At 38.8% G+C, this 21,591-nt stretch overlaps 1 protein-coding gene across 1 annotated transcript; it reads left to right on the top strand.

Annotated features, from left to right (window-relative positions):
* Nucleotides 1-4,841: 4,841 nt before the first annotated feature.
* On the top strand, nucleotides 4,842-18,624 carry lipea (lipase, hormone-sensitive a). The gene is made up of 11 exons (XM_003447253.4): nucleotides 4,842-4,946; nucleotides 9,556-9,803; nucleotides 10,781-11,065; nucleotides 11,572-11,662; nucleotides 11,777-11,922; nucleotides 12,015-12,200; nucleotides 12,511-12,660; nucleotides 12,820-12,964; nucleotides 13,363-13,590; nucleotides 15,700-16,082; nucleotides 17,577-18,624. Exons 1-11 carry the CDS (start codon nucleotides 4,937-4,939, stop codon nucleotides 17,802-17,804), a joined length of 2,100 nt encoding a protein of 699 aa, XP_003447301.1. The 5' UTR covers nucleotides 4,842-4,936; the 3' UTR covers nucleotides 17,805-18,624.
* Nucleotides 18,625-21,591: the final 2,967 nt, after the last annotated feature.

The raw sequence follows: 21,591 nt of genomic DNA on the forward strand, positions 1-21,591 counted from the left end.
ACCCCTGTGTTGACCTGTATTTGTATATGTCATGCGCTGGCCCATACTACGAGGAATGATGACTAGTGCTCAAAATATTTCCCAAATCTCTGCCACTTTAATTTTTTAAGCTCTCAAATGTGTATTACTCTTCAAATGTCAGATTTACACACCGCAAGCCTAGACTCATAATTATCTCTTTTATCACCTCCGCAGGTGTGTCCCACATCTTTATTTTCCTTTTAGTCTGGAAGCATATGGAAAATCACATATTATATGTCACAATCCAAAAGATAAATCCTAAATGTATGGTATTTCATAACAGTCTAAGCATAACATGAAAACTAAAAACTTTCAAATATGCTGAGTCGTAATGTTACATAATAAAATGTCATGGTCATTTCAGATGCACTCTAAAAGTGTCACGGCACTGGGTCTGGTGACCCATTGTTTGTGTTTTTGGTTTAAGTTATACTCTTTGAATTATGGTTTTCTGTTTATATTTATAGTTCCTGGTTTCTAGGTTTCTGTTCTGTTTCTGTGACTTCGCTGTGTTCTTGGTGACGGTTTAATTCTGTTCTCCATGCGTTGTATGCTTAGTCTTAATTTTCTGTCTTTACGTCTTCCCTGTGTTCCTCATCTAGTTACTTTTGTCTGTGCTTCATGTTACAGAGTCTGTCATGGTTTCCACATCTCTGTATCAAGTCTGCGTCTTTGCTAATGTCTCGTGCTTCCTGTTTTACTTTGGCTGTCCTTGTCCTATGTCAGTGTATTCTGCTTAGCTTCCTTTGTCTTGTTATGTCTCATTTGTCCCAGATGTTTTGCCCAGCCTTTCATTGTCCTGCCTGTGTATTTTAGCCCTGTGTCTTCCTCTATTTGTTGCTGGTTCATCTACTTGTCATCCCCGAGGTTTCATCTGCGTTTCAAGTTTTTCTAGTTCCTTGCCTCAGATTGCATGCTTCTTGTTAGTTTTGTCAGTTTAGGCTTTTCTTAGTTTGAGTTTCTGCCATTCTCTGCTTTTGTTCGTATTTTGCCTCCCACTGTGAATAAAGTTCACGCTCAGTAAGTCGGTTGTCAGTGTCTGCTTTTGAGTCCACATCTTTCACCAGTGATCTCCTCATCCTCTGCCTTGCGGATCGTGACAAAAAGTAAAGTTGTGTTCACTATAGTGTTTTTGTTTTGTGGATAGTACTCTGCTGTAGCTGCAGCAAACCTGGTTTGAATCATTTTCACAGTCCTTTATCCTGCAACCGACCATATAAGCCATTAAGAAACAGTCTTTTCAGGAGGAACAAGGTAGCACAGAGTATTTCATGAATCAAAAATAATAATATACACTATAAATACTGTTTAAGCATTCCAGCATGAGCGATTTTAAATTCTGGTATAAAGATTTATTTTTTTTATCTGTTTCACTGCAGTTTCCGGACAATAGATATTATAACCCAATAGATCTGATACTATCTAATACAAATAAATGTATCATTATTATTATTGTTGTTGTTGTTAAGTTTAGTGTAATTATGACAGATTTTTAATCCTCTTTATCTATTTTAGAGTTTCAGTAGCCAATTGACTATTTATCAAGCAAGTGTGCTGGAAATAGTAATAGTAGTGGTCTAATCTAAATATCAAGACCAACTGTCATAAGCTGAAGCTCTAAATTGTCGATTACAACTTTTCCGAGTTGTCGTGACTACCACATATATAAGATACTTGTTATACTTTGAGCCCTTTAACAGGCTGGTGACCTTGCCTGGGTGTACCCTGCCTCTTACCCTATGACAGTTTGGCTAGGTTCCAGGACACTTGCAACCCTGAGTCATAATTTTACATGATAAAATGTTGGATTTTATATCCACTCCAAAGGTTAAATAGAAATTTATGTTCACTTCTTAGGCGGTTCTACTTTGAACAGTAGCACACTGCGATTGGACAGTGGCTTGTGTTTTGGTTTGATATGGTTCACCGCATTTTATCCTGCACCCCAGAAGTCTTTTCAACAGTATAGTGCTTTGCTAAATTAAGAGCAACAAAGATACAAGTTGTGTTAAATCATGTTAACAATTTTGTTAACATGTTAAAAATGTAAACATAATTTAAGAGTGATGCAAAAGCCTGCAGGAGAAAATGCTGAGTGGTAGAGCGGAAGAATTAAAGGCCAGAGTCAAAGCAAATAAAAACTCAAAGGAATTTTCCTCATTCCTGTCAAGGTGATGATTTACAAGCTCAAACTTAGAAGACATCAAATATACCTGTATTTTTCCCACTACTGAAAGTATCTGTTTAAGCAAAGTCATTACATGTTTATGTCTTATAAAATCTGTTTATGGTATGAAACTGCAGAGGAGAGGATGTTAAATAAGAGCACCTGTATGAATATCAGTACACACAGAGTGTGACCTGTTTGACAGTTCAGGGAAGTAGCACCGAATGTTGAATAAACACACTGTGACTGTGATGACCTTACCTATGTCCCTGAATCGGATACTTATAAGTGCTGAACAACAGGTGACCGCCCCTATATGGAGGATCACAAAGCCACACGCATCAAAATAAAGAATTCTGTGCTTAATAATGAATTGTACAATAAAATATACATTTGTAAATTCATTTACAAATTCATTTTTAATTTTATTCATTCAAACACTACTAAAGTAATTTAATATTATTTAATAATTTAATTAAAAATAAAAAAAACTGTTTTTAAATCAATATTTTAAAATGATTATTCATCTATTAATAAATGCTTTAAATCAAAAATAAGGTTTACAAAAAAAGAATTAAACTCGCAATCAAAACCTCATTTCAAAAATTATTTCTGAATTCCAAAATTAAAAATCAGATTTTCAAAATTGTTTTAAAAACACAATTTTAAAAAGAGAAATAAGTAAATGGATTAAAAAATCAAAGATTTTCAACAAATATATTTCTGACATTTTAAATGGCGATTCCACAACTCATTTGAAAGTGAAATTCATTTTCGATTTGAAGTATCTATTAATAGATTAATAATTCATTTTGAAATATTGGTTAAAAAATAATGTTTTTATTTTAAATTTAAATATTAAATAAAAAATACTTTAGTCATGTTTGAATTAATAAACTAATTAAAAATGAATTTGTAAATGAATTTACAAATGTATATTTTAATATTAATATTGTACAATTCATTATTTAAGCACAGAATTTTTTATTTAAATGGATTTCTTTGTCTTTTTTTTTATAAATCTACTAATCTGCGGGGTGTTTTCAAATTCTTCATTCAGTATTTATTCAACATTAAGATTTATACGTATATATATATACATATATATTTCTTTACCCAAGACGAATCATTTAAAATCTTCTTAAAATATAATTAGTTATGTTTTTCTATTGTAAGTTGAGCTAATCTTGACAAAATTGGGTAGTTACTTAACTTTAATCAACTAGTTGTACAACTGCATTATTGGACATTACAGGCTTTTTCTTGCAATTGCATTACAGCCTTTTATTCCCTACAGTGTCTCAAATATGACATTGCTTCCTGCGAAATATATATTATTGTTTTCTGTAATTAATATCAGAAAATTACAATTACAGACCACTGTGTTTTAAAGTCTTAAAATCTTGCATATTGTCCGTTTTTTAAATTCTAGTAAATACTCTGTACACTATAGATGTCCTAATAGCTGCAACTAATCTGATGGCCACTAGAGACTCCCATGGAGTGAATGTTTTAACTGTAGTACATAAGCAACCTGTCTCTGAATCTTTTTTTGATTGTTTGACTGTTTGATTCTTTTGTTTTGTAATTATTATTATTATGACAAAAATGTTCTTCTTAAATTTGACTATTAACAGTTTTCAGAGATTCTGAATGTTTGCAAACAAAATTACTATTAGTAGATAAACAATCATAAAAAACAACTTCTGGATTCCACATTAAATTCCTCCTTTGAAGCAATATGATTACTTTCTAACAAACATATGATTAAACAAAATCGTAACTCAATGTTTGTATATTTCTTGTTTTAATCATACTGTGTGATTCCGTACTATCCATGGTTCTTAGTTGTTTTCTGCTTATGTTATATTTATAGTTTCTAGTCAAGTGCCTTCCCTTGTTCCACTAAACTAAACGTGGAACACAGGGAATTCACTCATGTCCTGAATGTTTCCAACACATTGATAGCATTGTTATTACCCTCTTGTCTGTTCTGTCCTTTATGGGCACACTTTCTTCTCATCGGAAACATCATTTGCCCACATCAATTTCTCCAACTGCTCCAAATATGTCTCAAAATCTTCCTTCGATTCATTATATTCGACAACACGACCCACATGCATTGCCATGTTAGCTAATCGATGCTATTGCTAAAGTCTGCTCCATTGCAGCCGTTTTTCTTATGTTTGAACAGTCCCTCAACAGCCTCTTTAACACTGAAAATGTTTAAAATCCTGGTTGTGAAATTCTTGGTTAGAATACTAGGGGGCAACAATTCACTCTATTACAAAAACGATATATGTCCAAATGAACAGAATCAGCTTTTTGGGACTCCGATAAGAAGTGAGCCACCTTTGTAGTAAAGACAACCCAGGGTTAATCCTCAGGTTACCTTGATAGTAGTAGTAGAGGCCTCTAAGATGAAAGAACAGAGATTGCTTTACTTTGTAATTTGTCAAGGAAGACACCAATTGCCTTGCTTGTCCTGACTGTCCTGCCACTAATATATAGTGAATAAATGTCCTAGTCATCAGAACTTTGATTTAAATCATATTATATAATAGAATGGCTACCATGGCATCAAAATATGCAGCTCAGTATTGATAATCCTTCTTTTTATCCCACCTGTGGATTAATAATAATGCTAACTGGTGTCATGGTAGACGCGTGGACGCGCTTTTCTCACATGACGTTACCCAGCATTCTGCGGGCGCGCTCACAGAGATCGTCAGAAGATCAAGGAAGAAGATGCGGGAAGGTGAGTGAAGGCATTTGCTGCACAACGAAGTCACATAACCGCCCACGTAACATAACATCTGTCGTGTTAGGCTCATCTGCACCGTGTTATCCAGCTAAACAAACGTTAGCGACGTTTTAGGTGGTTGTATCTGTTTGTAAACGGTGGCATTTGGCAGTATTGGAGGAGGAAGAGCTTAGAGTCCCGAAACTTCGCGTTATGGGCGAAGTTGTCACCGGTAGCAAACTATTGCTCGTCGTTAGCTTCGACAGTGGGCGCGTTTTCAGCGTTTAAGATGTCAGATTTGCTGTTTAAAACGCGGAATGATACAGACTGTAAATGTGAAACCAATCTCCGGGAAGGAAACTGATAGCGGACAGAGCAGCCTGCTACCGCTGTCGCTGACAGGTGTTTGCTACTGTTAGCTCTTTAGTTTGAAAGGGTTTGCCATGTGACAAGCCAGGCTTTTTACTTTGATGAATAAAGAGATTTAGCAGGGAAGCAAGTTGGCTCACGTCGAAAGAGGCGTGGACTCATCGTTAAACAGATGTCACCAAGCTGCCACGAATGGCTCATTTAGTTTAGTTTTGGTTATGTAACTTCGAAACTGAAACACGGAATCACTGTAATGTTATCACAAAACCGGACCATTGCAGGTGGAACAGTGAGTCACGTTTCACATCTGGCCAGCGGCCGAGTGAAAATATAATTTAGGGTGTTGTTTCGGTCTAAGTGTTGATTGCGTTGTCCGGTGATATTCGTTTACATTTTAAACTCCAGTTGTTAAAATGTAAACAAAACGGACTCATTTAGTAATGAGCAGTAATAATCCTACCTTTAGACAACATAAATCAGTAGCAAGCATTAAAATATATGTATGTGTAAAACATAAAGTAGTTGCGCAGTTTCATATGTGAGGAGCCATGGATGGTGAGCCACAAGCACTACCCTTTTGTGGGGTAGTTTTTGTTGTTTTTCCACAGACAAACATAGATAGATGGCCCTGTGCTGAGGATAAGTAGGCTACCATGAAAGCAGTTTCATTCAAGTTTGTGAAGGAAGGGGGAAAAGGATCTGCAGCATATGAAAGGCATTGGTTGCCAAATAATATCAAGAGCTGCAGCTAAATAGTGTCTAAAAGCACAAAATAAAATTAATCATCTGATCAGACTTCTGAAAAGCTCAACAGGAGAAAAAAAGAAAATGCAAAGAAGTGCAAGTGATCTCTTTTTGTAGGCTTTTCCACGAACTTACACAGATCTTCAAAGTATAGCCATAAGGAATAAACTTTTCTGATGATGTTCCCAAGAACTGAGGTTTATTTGTGGTTGGGGTCCTAGACAGTGGAGCTGAATGATTCTTTGAAATTGCACTTTGACCTTTACATTGGGAAAAGTCTCAGAAAAGGGAAGTGAACAGAATTTTTGTTATCTGTAGCCCTGCAGCAAATCAGCAAGTAACTTGATTACACAAAAAAACCCTCAACACAATCTATTTGTTTTGGTGCTTTCTTTAATCCACAACTCTGTAACACTTAGTTGTCACCATTCTAAAAAATAAACCTGTAGTAGAAGTGTATCTAAGAGCCCCCTCTGTGAATGCAGAGTATTACAACATTAAATCCATCCAGGCCCCAGTTTTTCAACAAAAAGACTGATAACACAACAGCAGTAGTGACAGTGATGGTGTCATAGTTGAGTGTGAAGCCAAAGCTAAAGCTGGAGAAGTTCAGATGAACTCCTAACCCAATCATACCATGTTTGAATTGGGCAATTTGCTGAAAGCTGATGAAAGCAGTCCTGTTTTCTGTCACAACAGTAGGTACAACAAGCAGGGGGGAGGTGTTCCCAGGCCAGCCGCTGCATACATCGGTCGGAACACCTTACCCAGAAGGCCTCAGCTGACTCCTTTCGATGTATGACTAGACTCCTCTGCATACATGATACGTTTATCTGCAATCTAATTTTTTCACCTTTAAAAGAACTAGCAATAATAGCGTTAACAACAAATCAGGCCGAGGTTAACAGATTTAATGTTGTTTCTCATCATATGCATCTGGTAGTAGATGGTTGCATAACATTAGGACACAACTATTTACTGGCATCGTGTATCAATTAATGTATAAAGCAATTAGATTAAATGACTATTACATCTGGTACCGACTAGTGACAGTAGCAATGGTTAGTCAACTATTTGGCTAGTCACGCACAGTAGTTAACTAACTACTTAAACATCTAAAGATAAAAGCAAACCAGTAAAGTTTTGCATGGGCCACTGACCTGGCACTGTTAGGCTGGGCACTGAATTATTATTAACATCAATTATTAACATTATCAGCATCTACACCATCAGAACTTTTTCTGCACCATGAAATTTTACATCAAACCACAGGTCAAGCCTCAGTTCTGAGAATGCTGACGTACTCGCTTTTCTTCATTGCACCTGCTCATTTATAGGCTTACAAACTCACTTATTCACTACCACACGTAAACACACAGACAACACACACCAAATCTACTTCATCCTGAAGATATAATAATGTCAAAACTCTTATTTTTCCATCTGTTAATGTAAGTATGTATACCTATTTTTATCTAATATCACCATACTTCAGATTATTTAATTATTTAATTTTGCATTTAAGAAAATATTTTCTTAAGAAATATGTTTTTGAAATGGCACACAAATACAGCAGTAAGGTTTTTTTGACAAATGTGGTATGCAGTCAAACTAATAAAAACACTGCAATGTCAAAAATAAGCAGTTCATTTTACTCTGTTGAATATTTATTATTGCTCAATTAGCGATAGAATAGCAGATTGCTATAATCTATAGCTGCAGCCCTTGTCATCTGTGCGAGCTTGTTTCTAACCGCTGTTTAGTGGGCTTTGCAGGCAGATGTGCATCACACTGCAGCCCTTATAGCATTAAAATATTGTGAGAAGCCTAAAGGTCATCTCTCTAAGGCACGGAGTGCTGCCCAGAAATAGAAAAACACAATCGGCCATGTGTCAAAACTGCGACAAAGCTTTCAGTGTTTATGAGCATCTCCACATTTGGCACGGTGTCCCGATTTCACTCTTCGCTGCAGGCTCTGTGCTCTGACAGCTGCTGCTGACATGAAAGATTTTACTTTTCTTTTTTTAGTAAAGCCACACCACACACACTGGTCCATTGTCTCCATGACCATTTCCACAATGGCTTTTAATGTAGCATGACGATGCATGTTAAACTGTGACTGCTCTTTTTATTAATCATCATATGCAATATGATCTTTAGTGGGTGAATGTCCTCTCCTGTGTTGTGTGTGTGTGTGATATTTAGGAATGCATTGATTCAACTTTTTCCAGTTTTGATTCAATATAGGGTGCCAATTAGACACCAGTGTTGAATTAAAAAACTATTCCTCACTGTGGGAAGAGACCAGGAAGAATTCTTTATGTGTAAAGAAACATGTAGTTTGACTTCCCTTTAATTGATCAGAGTCTGCTGATTCTGGAGTGCAGGATAGTAGTTTCTATTCCTGCTTTATGACACATGACTGTTAAATTGAAATAATCCTAATAAAAAATTAAAAGCATCCCAACAAGTGCTACAGCAAACATAACGGGTGAACAGATGGGCCCATAGATCAGCTCTTTACCACTGACAGCCGATCCAGCTTTTGTTAGTCGGGATTGAATGGGTATCTGATCCAAATATCAAAGTGGTGCGTCCATGGTGGACAATCCCACGCCACTTTGGGTAACCCTGTGTATGTAGTTTGTTTCCTGTTTTAGTAGGAAGTTTGTTTTTTGTTTTTTGCAGAGTTCTGTGTTGGAGGTTGTTGAACTCCAGGCCTCAAGGTCTGGTGTCCTGCAGGTTTTAGATCTCACCCTGGGTCAACACGCCTGAATCAAATGATTAGTTCATTACCAGGTCTCTGGAGGACTTCATGACATGTTGTGAACGTAATTTAGCCCTTTAAATAGGCTGTATTGGATCAAGGACACATTTAAAACCTGCAGGACACTGGACCTTGAGCCCTGGAGTTCCCCGACCCACAGCTAAATCATCAGATGTAAGACATCACGCAATGTGTCGTTGTTAGGGAAGGTAAATGGTGTTGTTATAGCAAAGATGTTGCAACGTGACATTGTTATATTACTTAAACATTTTTTGCAAGATTAATTGCTGACAGTATAATGCAGCACAGACCCAATGGCCAGTACACTACTGGATACGTTCCCAGTTATATTATAATAAAGGGCGTGTTTCATTTCATTTTTATTTGGAGATACAGCATCTTTGCCATTACAGAAGTCTTCCACAGATTTTATTAGTTTGTGACTGCCACGTTTTCTCCTTACAATGTCTCTGAAAAAAAAGTTACAACAACAAATACTGATGTTATCTTTATTGCATCACAGTCAGCTGTTCTCATGAGGTCAGTTGAACTTCAACCCTTGAACAGATAATACAGTGTAATCACTGGCAATGAGATCATTGCGATCTATGGGTTTCCCCTAAGTCTTTTATTTAGATGTATAAAGCGCACATCAGAGGTTTGCTGTATCAACACAGAGAGCTTCAAATGAATGACAAGTTTCACTCGGTGGTCTCTTCTTCTTTCTCTCTCTTTCCTTCACAGCCCCAGAAATGGACTACAAGGTTGTGTTTGCAACCTTGGAGAAAGTGTGCCAAGACAACATCTCTGTTTTTTGCGGGCCTTCTCGTTTGCCACACGGCACTGCTGTTGAGCGTCTGGTCACTTGTGTGAAACAGATTCAGGAACATGGTCGAGCCCTGGAGCCTATAGTAACCAGCTTCACCGCTGTCTATCACCATTATGACTTTGATGCACAAACACCCGGGAATGGCTACCGCACGCTGGTCAAGGTACGACGCTGGCTGGACCGTGTGTGTTATGTGACTAACAGTGTGTTTGGTTTTTCAGATCTTTGGTTCAAATGATTAGAAACAAATCGGTTTATTAGATTGTAGGTTATTGCATTTTAACAACAACAACATTTTAATATTTGTATTTCTGCAAATATTAGAAGTGCAGGGTTGAATCGGTGATTCAAGCACCGATTCACTAATATGTATTCATCTGTTTATCCATTTTCTTCTGCTTATCCGGTTCAGGATCATGGGAGGGTTGGACCCTATCGTTTTTGCTCACTTAACATATTTGTCCATTTAGGTTTTTCATTTGAGGTTTTTTTTTTTTTTAAGTTTATAGAAATTCACCGACAATATAAAAATATCAATTAAATTAAATATGAATTCAGTTCAAGAGATCTTTTTTATGTGTAAACCTTAAATTTAAAAAAATCTGTTGATACCTTGAGTTATACAGACACTCCTAAAGCATGAGAAATATTGGACACTGTGCATAGGAATAAAACAAATTAACAATTAACAAACAAACTATGACAAAATGTGATATCAGTCTGATTAATTCTCTGCAGTGAGTTAAAGTACAAATTCTGCAAATTGGAAAACAACCACAAAATTCTTTAATGGTTTAAAAATGGTTGACTTCCTGTGTGGTTTAAGGTTTGGTGGTTACACTACTGTGAAATGTAGTTCTTCCTTAAATTTATATAGTAGGTACCAAGATTGAACCAAGATTAAAACAATCTTAAATTTTCATAGGTTTTGGAGCACATCATAAATGTTATAATAATCACTACATACATATATATATATATATATATATATATATATATATAAAGCCCATCATCTCAGTGTGTAATTGGGCTGCATGAGAGCCTTTTTTAAAATTAGCTATATTTCATGAAAAGCCATAATAAACATGTGCTTTTCATGTATTATTGCCTTCCAACCTCTCATCCTGTTGTTTCTTTCAGGTTTTGGAGGCTTGCCTTTTGCACATCATCCACAAAGCCCGTTACATTGCCTCCAGTTACAGCAACCCCTTCTTCAGGGTTGACCACAACACGTCTGAGATGGAGGCGTACTGCAGCGCCCTTTGCCAGCTCCGAGCTCTTCTCCATCTCGCCCAGCAGCTGATCAACGACAACGACTGCGGCCAGCTGTACTCCCTGCAGGACGAGGACCTGAGCCGCAGCTTTGTGCAGGAGTACTCCTCCATGCACAAAGCGTGTTTCTACGGCCGCTGTCTGGGCTTTCAGGTCAGCCAACAGTGGAGACATATTTTTAATCAGCTTTATTGTTTTATTTTATTTATTTATTTTTTTGTTGGTTTGATTTGTCAATTCTGCCACCTGCAGCCGTGCAGTAGGTTTAGACCTTTCCCCTAATAAAAACATGACAAGGATTTTAACTGCGATTTAATTTCTGGCAGCTTAAATTCCATTTATTTTTATTATTTAGAAATAAAAGCAAAGACTTCACAGACTATCATTAAGTAGTGTAATATAGGCTCATTACGCTTACTATATGCAGATTAGGCAAGTTTACACTGGGCCCCATGGACTAAGGCCCGGCCACCAGATGCTCCTGGGCCTGGTTCCAGGGTGAGCCCCTGGTAACCCTGTCCCAGGCAGGGTGAGCCGATCCCTAGGTCTTTCACACAAGCCTCTTATGTTTTGTGGTGGTAATTACTACTTGTAAAAATAAGTAAGATGCCTGTCTTTTGAATGTATTTATTAAATGCCCGTCTTATTTTGTTTCACAGTACTCCCCTTCCATTCGCCCGTTCCTGCAGACTGTTGTCATAAGTATGGTTTCATATGGAGAAACCTATGGTAAACAACAGTCTGGCTTTGGTGAGTTTTTTTTTTTTTTTTTTTTTAGGATGTTGTCAAAAGTTACATTTCCTTCTTCTGAATGGGCATTTTTACCTTTAACCATCTTTAAAATAAGTATCTGTCCTCCTTTAGGAACAGCAGCCTTGTCTCTCCTCACATCAGGGAAGTATGTTATTGATCCAGAGCTCCGGGGCGCTGAGTTTGAGCGCATTACCCAGAATCTGGACATGCAGTTCTGGAAGTCCTTCTGGAACCTCACAGAGTCCGGCCTATTATCAGTAGGCAGTATCACAGACTCCTTCTTTTGCTTGTCTTTTACCTAAAGTTCTCTTCAGCATTTGAACTTCCTCCATTTCTTACTCTTTTTCAGGGCTTCAACAGAATAGCCTCCAAACAAGTGCAAGTAAACTTCACCATGACCGTGCCTCCAGTCACTCTACGCCTTCCTCTGGCCTCCGACCCCAGGCTGTCTGTCACTGTGTCACCTCCAATAGCTCACTGGGGCCCCGGGCCAGTCCACATGCGTCTGATCTCCTATGAACTCCGAGAAGGACAGGTGAAGGTCAACAACTCGTAGAGTAGGAGAAGAAGAAAAAAGACATTTTATGTAGAGAAGGCATTTAAAAGACTATAAAATGTAAATACAGTTGTTGACACGACTGACCAATATAATGAGGATCAGTAACCAGTAAAATTTGCTTATGGATGGGCAATGAAAAATAAGCACAGGGGAAATATTCAATGTTTTCATTAGAGAGCTGCAAAAATGTGGTTGTACACATGCTGAAACATGACTTCTGTTAAAAGACTTGATTGCTTTGTTTTCTTTATTTTATGATCTCATTCCTCATCCTTTCACTTTACAGGACAGTGAAGAGCTTCTAGTTTTGTCCCGTACTAAGCCTCCCCCCATCTCCACCCATCTGCCCTGGGTACAGAAACAGCCTCGCTCCCCCTGGCTGCTCATCCACTTCCATGGAGGGGGCTTTGTGGCCCAGACTTCGAAATCTCACGAGGTACACTACAGAAGACAGACTTCTTTTTTTTATCTGTCATAGCTGTTCTGATTAATTCTACTCAAATTCCAATGATAATAATAGTAACAGGTAGCACTAGATCTTGCATTCCTGTGAAAATAAATTAATTGCATGCCTTTTAACCCATTCGTGTTGCAGAACTATCTTCGCAGCTGGTCGAAGGAGCTGAATGTCCCGGTCCTCTCCGTCGACTACTCTCTGTCACCTGAAGCACCCTTTCCCAGAGCTCTAGAGGAATGTTTTTACGCCTACTGCTGGGCACTGAATAACTGTCATCTGCTGGGTCAGTGTGTGTTATATTACTGTAAAGCTAAACACATTGTAATTCATGGACCACATGTTGCCTAATTTGATTTAAAGTGGGGCAAACCAGTAAAACCAGTCCATAATAACCTATTTTTTCAAATTTCGTCTTTCTTATAAGTTTTTCTGAGAATTTTTCCCATGAGAGATTAATTTAAAAACAGATGATAAATAGTCTGAGATAGCTTAAGTTAAAAAAAAAAAGGTACACAACACATAAATGACTGCATTTACTGCAAGTAGTAGATTGAGCACTATATTGACAAGATCATGGCAGGAAGTATTTTTACAGTTTAAAAATATCACAACATCACATCTGAATCTGCAGCCATGGTCCCAAAGAATTGTTATGGAAATTATTTTTGTTTTTATTGTCAGGCTCCACTGCAGAGCGAGTTTGTCTGGCAGGCGACAGCGCTGGAGGGAATCTCTGCATCACTGTGTCCATGAAGGCCATATCCACCGGCATCCGAATCCCTGACGGCATTATGGCCGCCTACCCCGCCACTTTGCTCACCACCGATGCCTCACCCTCCCGCCTGCTCACTCTCATTGACCCGCTGCTGCCTCTAGGTGTACTCACCAAGTGCATTAATGCTTATGCAGGTATGTGTGTGCAGGGCGTGTGTGCCTGCACGGTGATCAGGTGTGTTGTTTTACAGATCATTTAACACAAGTACATCCAGGCGCCACCTGACAAGAACACGGAATATCAAGAGGATTTATGTATAAACCGTCAAATGTGGGAGGAAAAACTTACGGTTTGTCTGCCCCGTCAAACTTCTAATTAAGCATGTACTAAAAGCAAAATCTGTGCCTACCTTCAATTTAATGTCCATCGCACCACCTAGATGTCTTCCTGTTGTCAGCCACGCATAACTGCCAAAGCAAAAACTGGAAGGTTTCAGTCATGTGACCTGTTGTCCACAACCATATATAGTTTTCACTCATATTTAGTTAATTACCAAAAACAAAGACACATGTATTTATCATTCTAATAATATAAGTGTTTCATGCTTTGTCTGAGTGGACCTGTAGTATATACAGAAACAAAAACACGATCAGTTTGTCTGTGGTTCCGCTTTTGCTGTCATACCACAGCCATTTTTAAACCGGGAAATAATGACATAATTTCAACAATGGCCGCCCCTCCCTGAGCCTCATTCTGCCGGAAGTTTCTTCCTGTTAAAAGGGAGTTTTTTCCTTTCCAGTGTCGCCAAAGCGCTTGTTGGGGTTTTCGCTGTTTTCTCTGTATTATTGTTGGGGTTTAGCCTACAAAAACGATCTAAAGCGCCTTGAGCTAACTGTTGCTGTAATATGGCACTATATAAAGAGAACTGAGTTGAACTGAGTTAACAAAAACCAGCACTGGTACTCTGGAAGTTTGATCTGTTTTCTGATAATTCCCAGATAATTAACTTTAAAAAGATCATTTTGGCTAAAATTTGAAGGCTTATATAGGCAAATTAGTCAGCTGGTGTAGAGACGAATCACAGAATCTATTATTAAAAATGTATAGAGCAGATTACATCCCAGCTGTCTCAATGCATTTCAGAGCTGGATGTCAATGTGACTGTTGATACACACAAACTCACACACAAAGGAGCCGCAGCAGACGTGATGAAGCCTGCTCGTCAGTTACGAGCAGCAGAGATCTGGGTGTGTTTATTAGCGCTCTGGAATGCAACTGCTGTAAAACAGTCTGAAAATAGCGCATTATTTTTATGATTCACCGCTTTGTTTTTACTGACACCGCTCCCTCTCTTTATTTATTTTTTGGCTCACTCCACCACTGCCTCTCATTCTCTGACTTCATTACGGGTGTAATAAGCCAAAAAATAAAGCCAGCACAGCCTCACCAATCCATTAATGCTCATATTTCACGTCTTCCATTTGTTTTGCTGTTCTTCATCTGGTTTCTTTAAGGTTGCTGAGTTGTTGTTTTTTAACGATGGCACTTGTTGCGTTTGTCTTCTTGCACCCAGCTGCACCCAAGAAGTGTTTCAGGGTCAAAAAGAGACTAATGAGTGTTGTAATCCCCCAAGAGTTTATTGGTATACAGACTGTAGTACATCTAGATTTAAATCAAGGTGAAAATTAGAAGACTTACTGGAATAAAGTCTCAAAGTTGTAGTTGGGTAGTAGTTGTGATACAACTGTTCACGATCATCAGTTATATTTGAGACTGAAGCAGAAGGTCTCTGTCAAAGATAATCCAAGAGTTATTCAATAGATGTTCAATGGATTTAATCCCAAGTACTTCTGAAACTGTTTTTTCAGTTGTTTTTCTCAAGTACAACTTACTAACCGCTGAAAAGACTTTGAAATACAAGCCTCTTGTAACCATACAGTGCTCTGTATGGTTACACGGTCAAACCCTCTATCTACCTCTCATCCATGGCCACTTTAGAATCACTAATAGCATGTTTTTGGACTGTGGGACTGAGCTGGATACAGAAAGACCCCAGCCTCTGTTCATATGTGACAAGTCATTCTTCTAATGTATAAGCAATAGAACACCCTCTTTTTAAAGTACCTTAAAAAGTACTTGTAGAACTCTAAGGTATTGGGCATACCTACTGATTTGTTCAGTGGATATTCTCTAATAATTCACAAGTGTGTGCCAGACTCGTGTGTGGGTTTTTTGTTGTTGTTTGTTTGTTTTTCTTCACGGTTGTTGTTTCCTCTGCTGACCAAACGTTGGTATCCTCTCAGGTATAGACTACCAGACGGTGCAGCCTGCGATGGGGAGCAGCACTCTGAGCACTCTGAGTAGAGACACGGCCATGCTGCTCAGTGATCTCACTCAGGGAGCCTCTAACTGGATCCAGTCCTTTCTGGACCCAAGGCGGACTTCAGGTCGCTCGCTCTCCCGCTCGTCGTCACAGAGACAGACTGAAACCCACAAGATGTCCAACCAAGCTTCCGTACCCAACTCTGGAGCTCAGCTTTGTTACCCACAAGGCTTTGAGCCTCTGCGCTCTGAGTGTCTTGCTATGGTTGACCCAACATCCTGTCCAGTTATAAAGAATCCATTCGTGTCACCCCTGCTGGCTCCCAACAGCATGCTGAAAGGCCTGCCGCCTGTACACATAGTGGTAAGAAAGGAGATGGAAAGAGTTCATGTTTAGATTAGGGTTTGGGCAACTTTTGGAATTTCTAGCCATAAAACTCTAATTGTTGTCACACAATAGACACCTCTGTCTTTTTCTTTAGTTGATCAGTTTTGCCCATGGGCTTCACACTCATAGACATCCAGTATACATGGGCGTATAGATATATACGTCCATGTATACTAAGGGCTGCCCAAAGTATATTTGAAACTAATTTTTTTCTTTATTTAATTATCTCTCTAACCAGTGGATAACAACAATCCCCACACTTTTATTTTGAAGTTCAGTCACTGCTTACTAGCCGTGACCTTCTTGACTGGCAGGATAAAAAGTCAATACTGTTACTGTTCCCCAAATCATTCATTTCTCATGAAAGGTGCAATGCTTAGAACTGTTGCCTCACATGTTCTCCATGCATGGGGTTAGGGCGATGAGCGTGTCTGTTGCCTCTTTTCCACTAGTGCCTTCTCTGCTCGCTTTGACTCAACTTGACTCTACTCTGTTTTAGTTGTTTTCCATTACAACTAAGCACCGCATAAATGTGCATCGGGGCATTATGGGAAAGCGGTCAAAAGTCCTGTGATGTCATCTGTGTCTGACACAAACAAGTGACAATGGAGGACATCGAGGCGATGGTATACCTACTGCTCGGCGTATGGCTTTTTGTCTGACGTATGAACCACAATGTTCATTTTTTTCTGGTCTTCGAAATGCTGGTTTTGTTTTTTTGTGAAGGAGTTGCTCTCATGACTCATTGAGTGATGCCATTGATTGGACAATCAGTGGCATGCAGTCCATTGACGTCACCTTTTCAGATCAACTTTGCTCATTTGGAATCCCGGTTGAGCAGGTACCTAAAAAGTACCAAGTACTATCACTTAATGGAAAACCCTAAAAACTGAGTTGAGTTGAGCCGAGCTGAGTAGGTACCACTGGAAAAGGGCTATTGTGTTAGTCTTTTGACAGACTCTCTATTGTGTACCCTGTCTCTGCCCTATGACAGTTGGGATGAGCCCAAGATTTCTCGCCTGAACAGAAAAAAATAGATGGAATAGAAAAACATTGATTATGACTCCAGCAGAAAGACATAACAAGAGAGTGTTTTTAAAGCAACTTTATTGCTGTGGCTGGCTCAGAAGGCTGCAGAACAGGGAGGGACATGGAACACATTCAGATGCATTTAGAAAGGGTAAAAGAAACGTTTTGTGAGAGGAATGAGGAGAAAATTTGACCACAGGCAGAGGTCCAATCACAGGTGCTTCGAGATTGTCATTTGAGACAATATGTTGCGCTCACAGATCATTGGTAGCTGAGTCACACAGTGGCTCAACGGGACAGATGCTCTAGAAAATGTACTAGATACAAAAGGCACTTTTAACATTTAGCTTACTTGATTTCTCCTCATATAAAGTCCAGTGTGAGTTGAACTGCAGTCTATTACTCACAGCAGAATTTGAATTGACTCTTTTGCCCACGCAGGCCTCTGCTCTCGATGCCCTGCTGGACGACTCTGTGATGTTTGCCAAGAAGCTTCGAGACATGGGCCAACCTGTGAGTCTGACAGTGGCGAAGGACCTCCCACATGGCTTCCTCAGCCTGCCCCAGCTCTCCAAGGAGACGGATGTGGCTGCAGAAGTCTGCATAGCACGAATAAGGGAGGTTTTTGAGCAAGAACACCCACCGCATGATCTTGTGGAAGAGACTTAATTAAACATGTTAAGAGTGCCAACTTATCGGGATGACCGATCCAATATTCTTGGGACTTCTAAATAAAGAAAAAAAATATATAGAGAAAGATCTGACAGAAAAGTGAAAAAAGGAAACAAATGAGGAGGAATTACAAGCACAAAGTGAAGGAAGCTTTGTCGTTCTGCACTTTAAACCCGCACAGCGTTTTCTTTAGGTAGTGGCGTTCAAGAGAACCACTGAAAACTTCTTACAACCAGCTTTAATAGGATCCTAATAATAATAACAACAAAAAACATAGTTATGAAATATTTTTCTACCAGGATTTACATGTTTACAATCTGTTGCACATTCAGAGTATCACAGACTGACAGAAATTTAACTCAGAACTCACAATAACCAGCTCTCATAGTAATTTATCACCTGATGGAAGATTTCTGAAGTCAGTAAGCTGCTGTGCCTAAAATTCAAAGCTGTCTAAACATATATGATCTAAGTTAGAAACACTTTATTTCACAATGCCTACGTCAAACTGACCGGCATTAATGGTTTACTTGTATAGGAATCACCTTCCAGATGCACTGTAGTATTATTATTAGTATTATCATTATTATTGTTATTTGGATAAGGTGTGTCATCTGTTTGGGGTTGTTGTTTTTCTTGTTTTGTTTTGGGGTTTTTTAAGTTTGTCACATGTTTACTTACTATTAAAAAGGCCTTCACCTTGTATTTACCAGCAGTATCTGGTACCAGCGTGAAAGTAACTTTATAATATGTTAATTAACTGTTTTATCATGTTGTTATTATTTCACAACTGTGTTGAATAAAACTGCACTCTGAAGTTTTTGCACTTGCATTTTTTAATGAGGTGCATGGTGATAACTCAGATTAGTGAATCTGAGCATTACCTTGCCTTCTTCAACATTAGGTGTCACAGATGTTGACAGGAAGTAAACTTGCTTTTGATTTATTTAAATTAAATGTTTATGTTGGTGGCAGTAAATGGTGAAATAAACACTTTAGTTTTTTACACACTAATGGGTTTTCTATTTTTCAAATTTTCAAGTGTGTGCAACTGCAACTTTAGGATCACAGCCTTCATACGGATTGCTCTGTTGCCAGTCATTTGCTTCGTTCTTGCAGTTTTTTCTCCCCTTTATCTGTCTGCGTCCTCTAATCGGACTCTGTCAGCTAAATAGCTGCTCTCAGCTTTAATGTTAAGATAAAGATGTTTGTCTGCTACAAGTGCAGACCTCAGTCCATTTCCTGGCTGATGTCACTCAACAGCAGCTGGCAATACTCTGAAGGAAATGCTGATCAATGATGGAAGAGTCAACAGTGCTATAAATAAGTCAAAACTGATTTAAACCCAACCAACCAGCTCTATTAAAAAAGGACTTTGTGTGTCCACTCTTTCTACGTTTGCCTCATTGTCCTTGAGGAGTGAGGGCGTAGAGGTGTGTTTGATCACATCAACTACAAAAATGTCCACGAGCAGTTTATGATTCCTGTTTCCATCGTCTGCCTCACATGGCGATACAGTTACACCATCAGCAGCGACGTCACTGGGATCAAACCTGTTGAGCCAGCTCTTAGACTTTAATAAGCATCTAGGATACCATTGTCACCAATAGCACCAGTAAGTCTGAGGAACAGGAGTCAGCAGTCACTGTGTGATTCAAACACTGTGACTGTAGATGCTGGCATCTTGGGTATGCCTGTTTCTTTATCTATCTGGGTCAACTTTTCCAGTCTTTAGAAAAGAAAAAAAAATATACCTGAGTTATTGTCCATCAAGAAAACAATAAGACCTTTCAGTATTAACATTTAATATGTGGTCTTTGTACTGTTCTGTGTTCTCTAGTGTTATTGTTTTACATAAGCTTGCATGGCAGGTTTTACTGACAACAAAAGTGAAACACATTCTGAACCCAGAGGTCACAGTGTGCATCACCTTAGTTTATCAGAATAACCTGTGAATCTGAGGACATATAACATGGTTCTCTCATCCTCATTTTTTTTTACATTTAAGTTTTTATTGATTTTGCAAGTTTTTTGAAAACATATAGTTAAACCTGTTTAGGAAGAGGGGGGGGGGACCAAGAAAACTGCTGGTGTGCATCCCTCTCCTTAAAAGTCTAAGAAAGGAAAGAGAAACGAACTTACAGTAGGTTCTGAAAGAAGAAACACAGAAACGGGCAACTAAAAATGACAGTAAAGTAACATATGGGCCGGTAGTCACAGTTAATAATCCTTCAGATTATGGTATTATGGTCGTGATTTCCTGTGTGCTTCAGATAGCTCCAAAAGTAGTCCCAAATTTTATCTTTGTCTTTTGTATCATTTTTAAGTTTATTCAGCATGGACTCATAGGAAGCAGTCTCTGCCATTGCTCTGATCCAGTCTTTCAGCTCAGGATGTTCTGTTGTCTTCCAGTGCCTAAGGATAATCCTCACCAAGGCGTTCCCAGGCCAGTCGAGAGATATAATCTCTCCAGCGTGTCCTGGGTCTGCCCCGGGGCCTCCTCTCGGTGGGGCATGCCCGGAAGACCTCACCCAGGAGGCGCCCAGGAGGCATCCTTGTCAGATGCCCGAACCACCTCAGCTGGCTCCTTTCGATGTGGAGGAGCAGCGGCTCTACTCTGAGCCCCTCCCGGATGGCCGAACTTCTCACCCTATCTCTAAGGGAGAGGCCAGCCACCCTTCGGAGGAAGCTCATTTCCGCCGCTTGTATCCGCTATCTCGTTCTTTCTATGCAGAATTTTATATTGTATGCATTTGCTCCTCGCCTCCTTAACATAAATCCCATTTTCTGCCAAAATTCCCATCCATTTTTTGTTTGGAATTGGTGCATTTAAATCTTTCTGCCACAAAGTTTTAATATTCGAACACCCACTTCTATTATCATTTACCAACTCATAAAAGCATTATGCTGTGTGGCGCTCCCGAGGCATATTTATAAAATTTAGAACAAGATTTCCATGTCCCCTTCTGAACTTCGACATCACACAATGTCTAATTTGCAAATATCTCCAAAGATTTTCCTTCCCTTCCAATTTGTATGTTTGGACAAGATCTATATAGGACATAAATTCCCCATCTTTAAATAAGTCACTAATAACATTTATGCCACGAGACTGCCACAATTTCCAAAACACCATTTTTTTCCCTATACAAATAGCTGGATTGTTCCAAGGAGATGAGTAAAACTGCACATGAGGTGATATTTTAAGAATTCTATATTAAGCCATACCTGGCTAGAGTGAAGCAAAATTGGGTTTGTTGAAGTGCGACTTTGAGACAGCATACATTTAGGGTCAAAATGGGTATAAATCTCAGACTCTATACTCAGCCACTCCTGTCCAGCTTGATTTTTTCCCCAGTAATTAACCAATTTAGCCACCTCAAATGAGATTGAATATAGTCTTGGACTGGGTAAACTTAAGCTGCCCTTCTCTCTAGGGCCATATAATTTACTTAGCTTGATTCTTGCCCTTTTGCCATCCCACAGAAACTGCTTAATTAAGTTTTCATTCTGTTTGAAGAAAATGGGCAGTATCACAGTTGGTAACATGATTACTACGTAGTTGAATTGGGGAGCTATAATCATTTTTACAATATTTATTTTGCCCCACAATGAGATTTTTAATTTGCTCCATTTTTCTATATTTGTTTTTATTTTTAGTAGGACTGGGTCAAAATTGAGTTGGCGTAGGTCCTCCATATCTTGGCTTAGCCTAATCCCGAGATACTTCATCCCTCTAGGTACCCATCCTCAAATTAACCCTCTATTATAGACCCTCTCAGGG

This window comes from Oreochromis niloticus, linkage group LG22, assembly GCF_001858045.2.
Source record: "Oreochromis niloticus isolate F11D_XX linkage group LG22, O_niloticus_UMD_NMBU, whole genome shotgun sequence".
NCBI lineage: Eukaryota > Metazoa > Chordata > Actinopteri > Cichliformes > Cichlidae > Oreochromis > Oreochromis niloticus.

Excerpts from the sequence above, each read along its gene's own strand:
- lipea (XM_003447253.4), top strand. Across the intron at positions 11,923-12,014 it reads CAGAGTCCGGCCTATTATCA|GGCTTCAACAGAATAGCCTC; the intron begins GTAGGCAGTATC and ends ACTCTTTTTCAG. Across the intron at positions 12,661-12,819 it reads AGACTTCGAAATCTCACGAG|AACTATCTTCGCAGCTGGTC; the intron begins GTACACTACAGA and ends TTCGTGTTGCAG.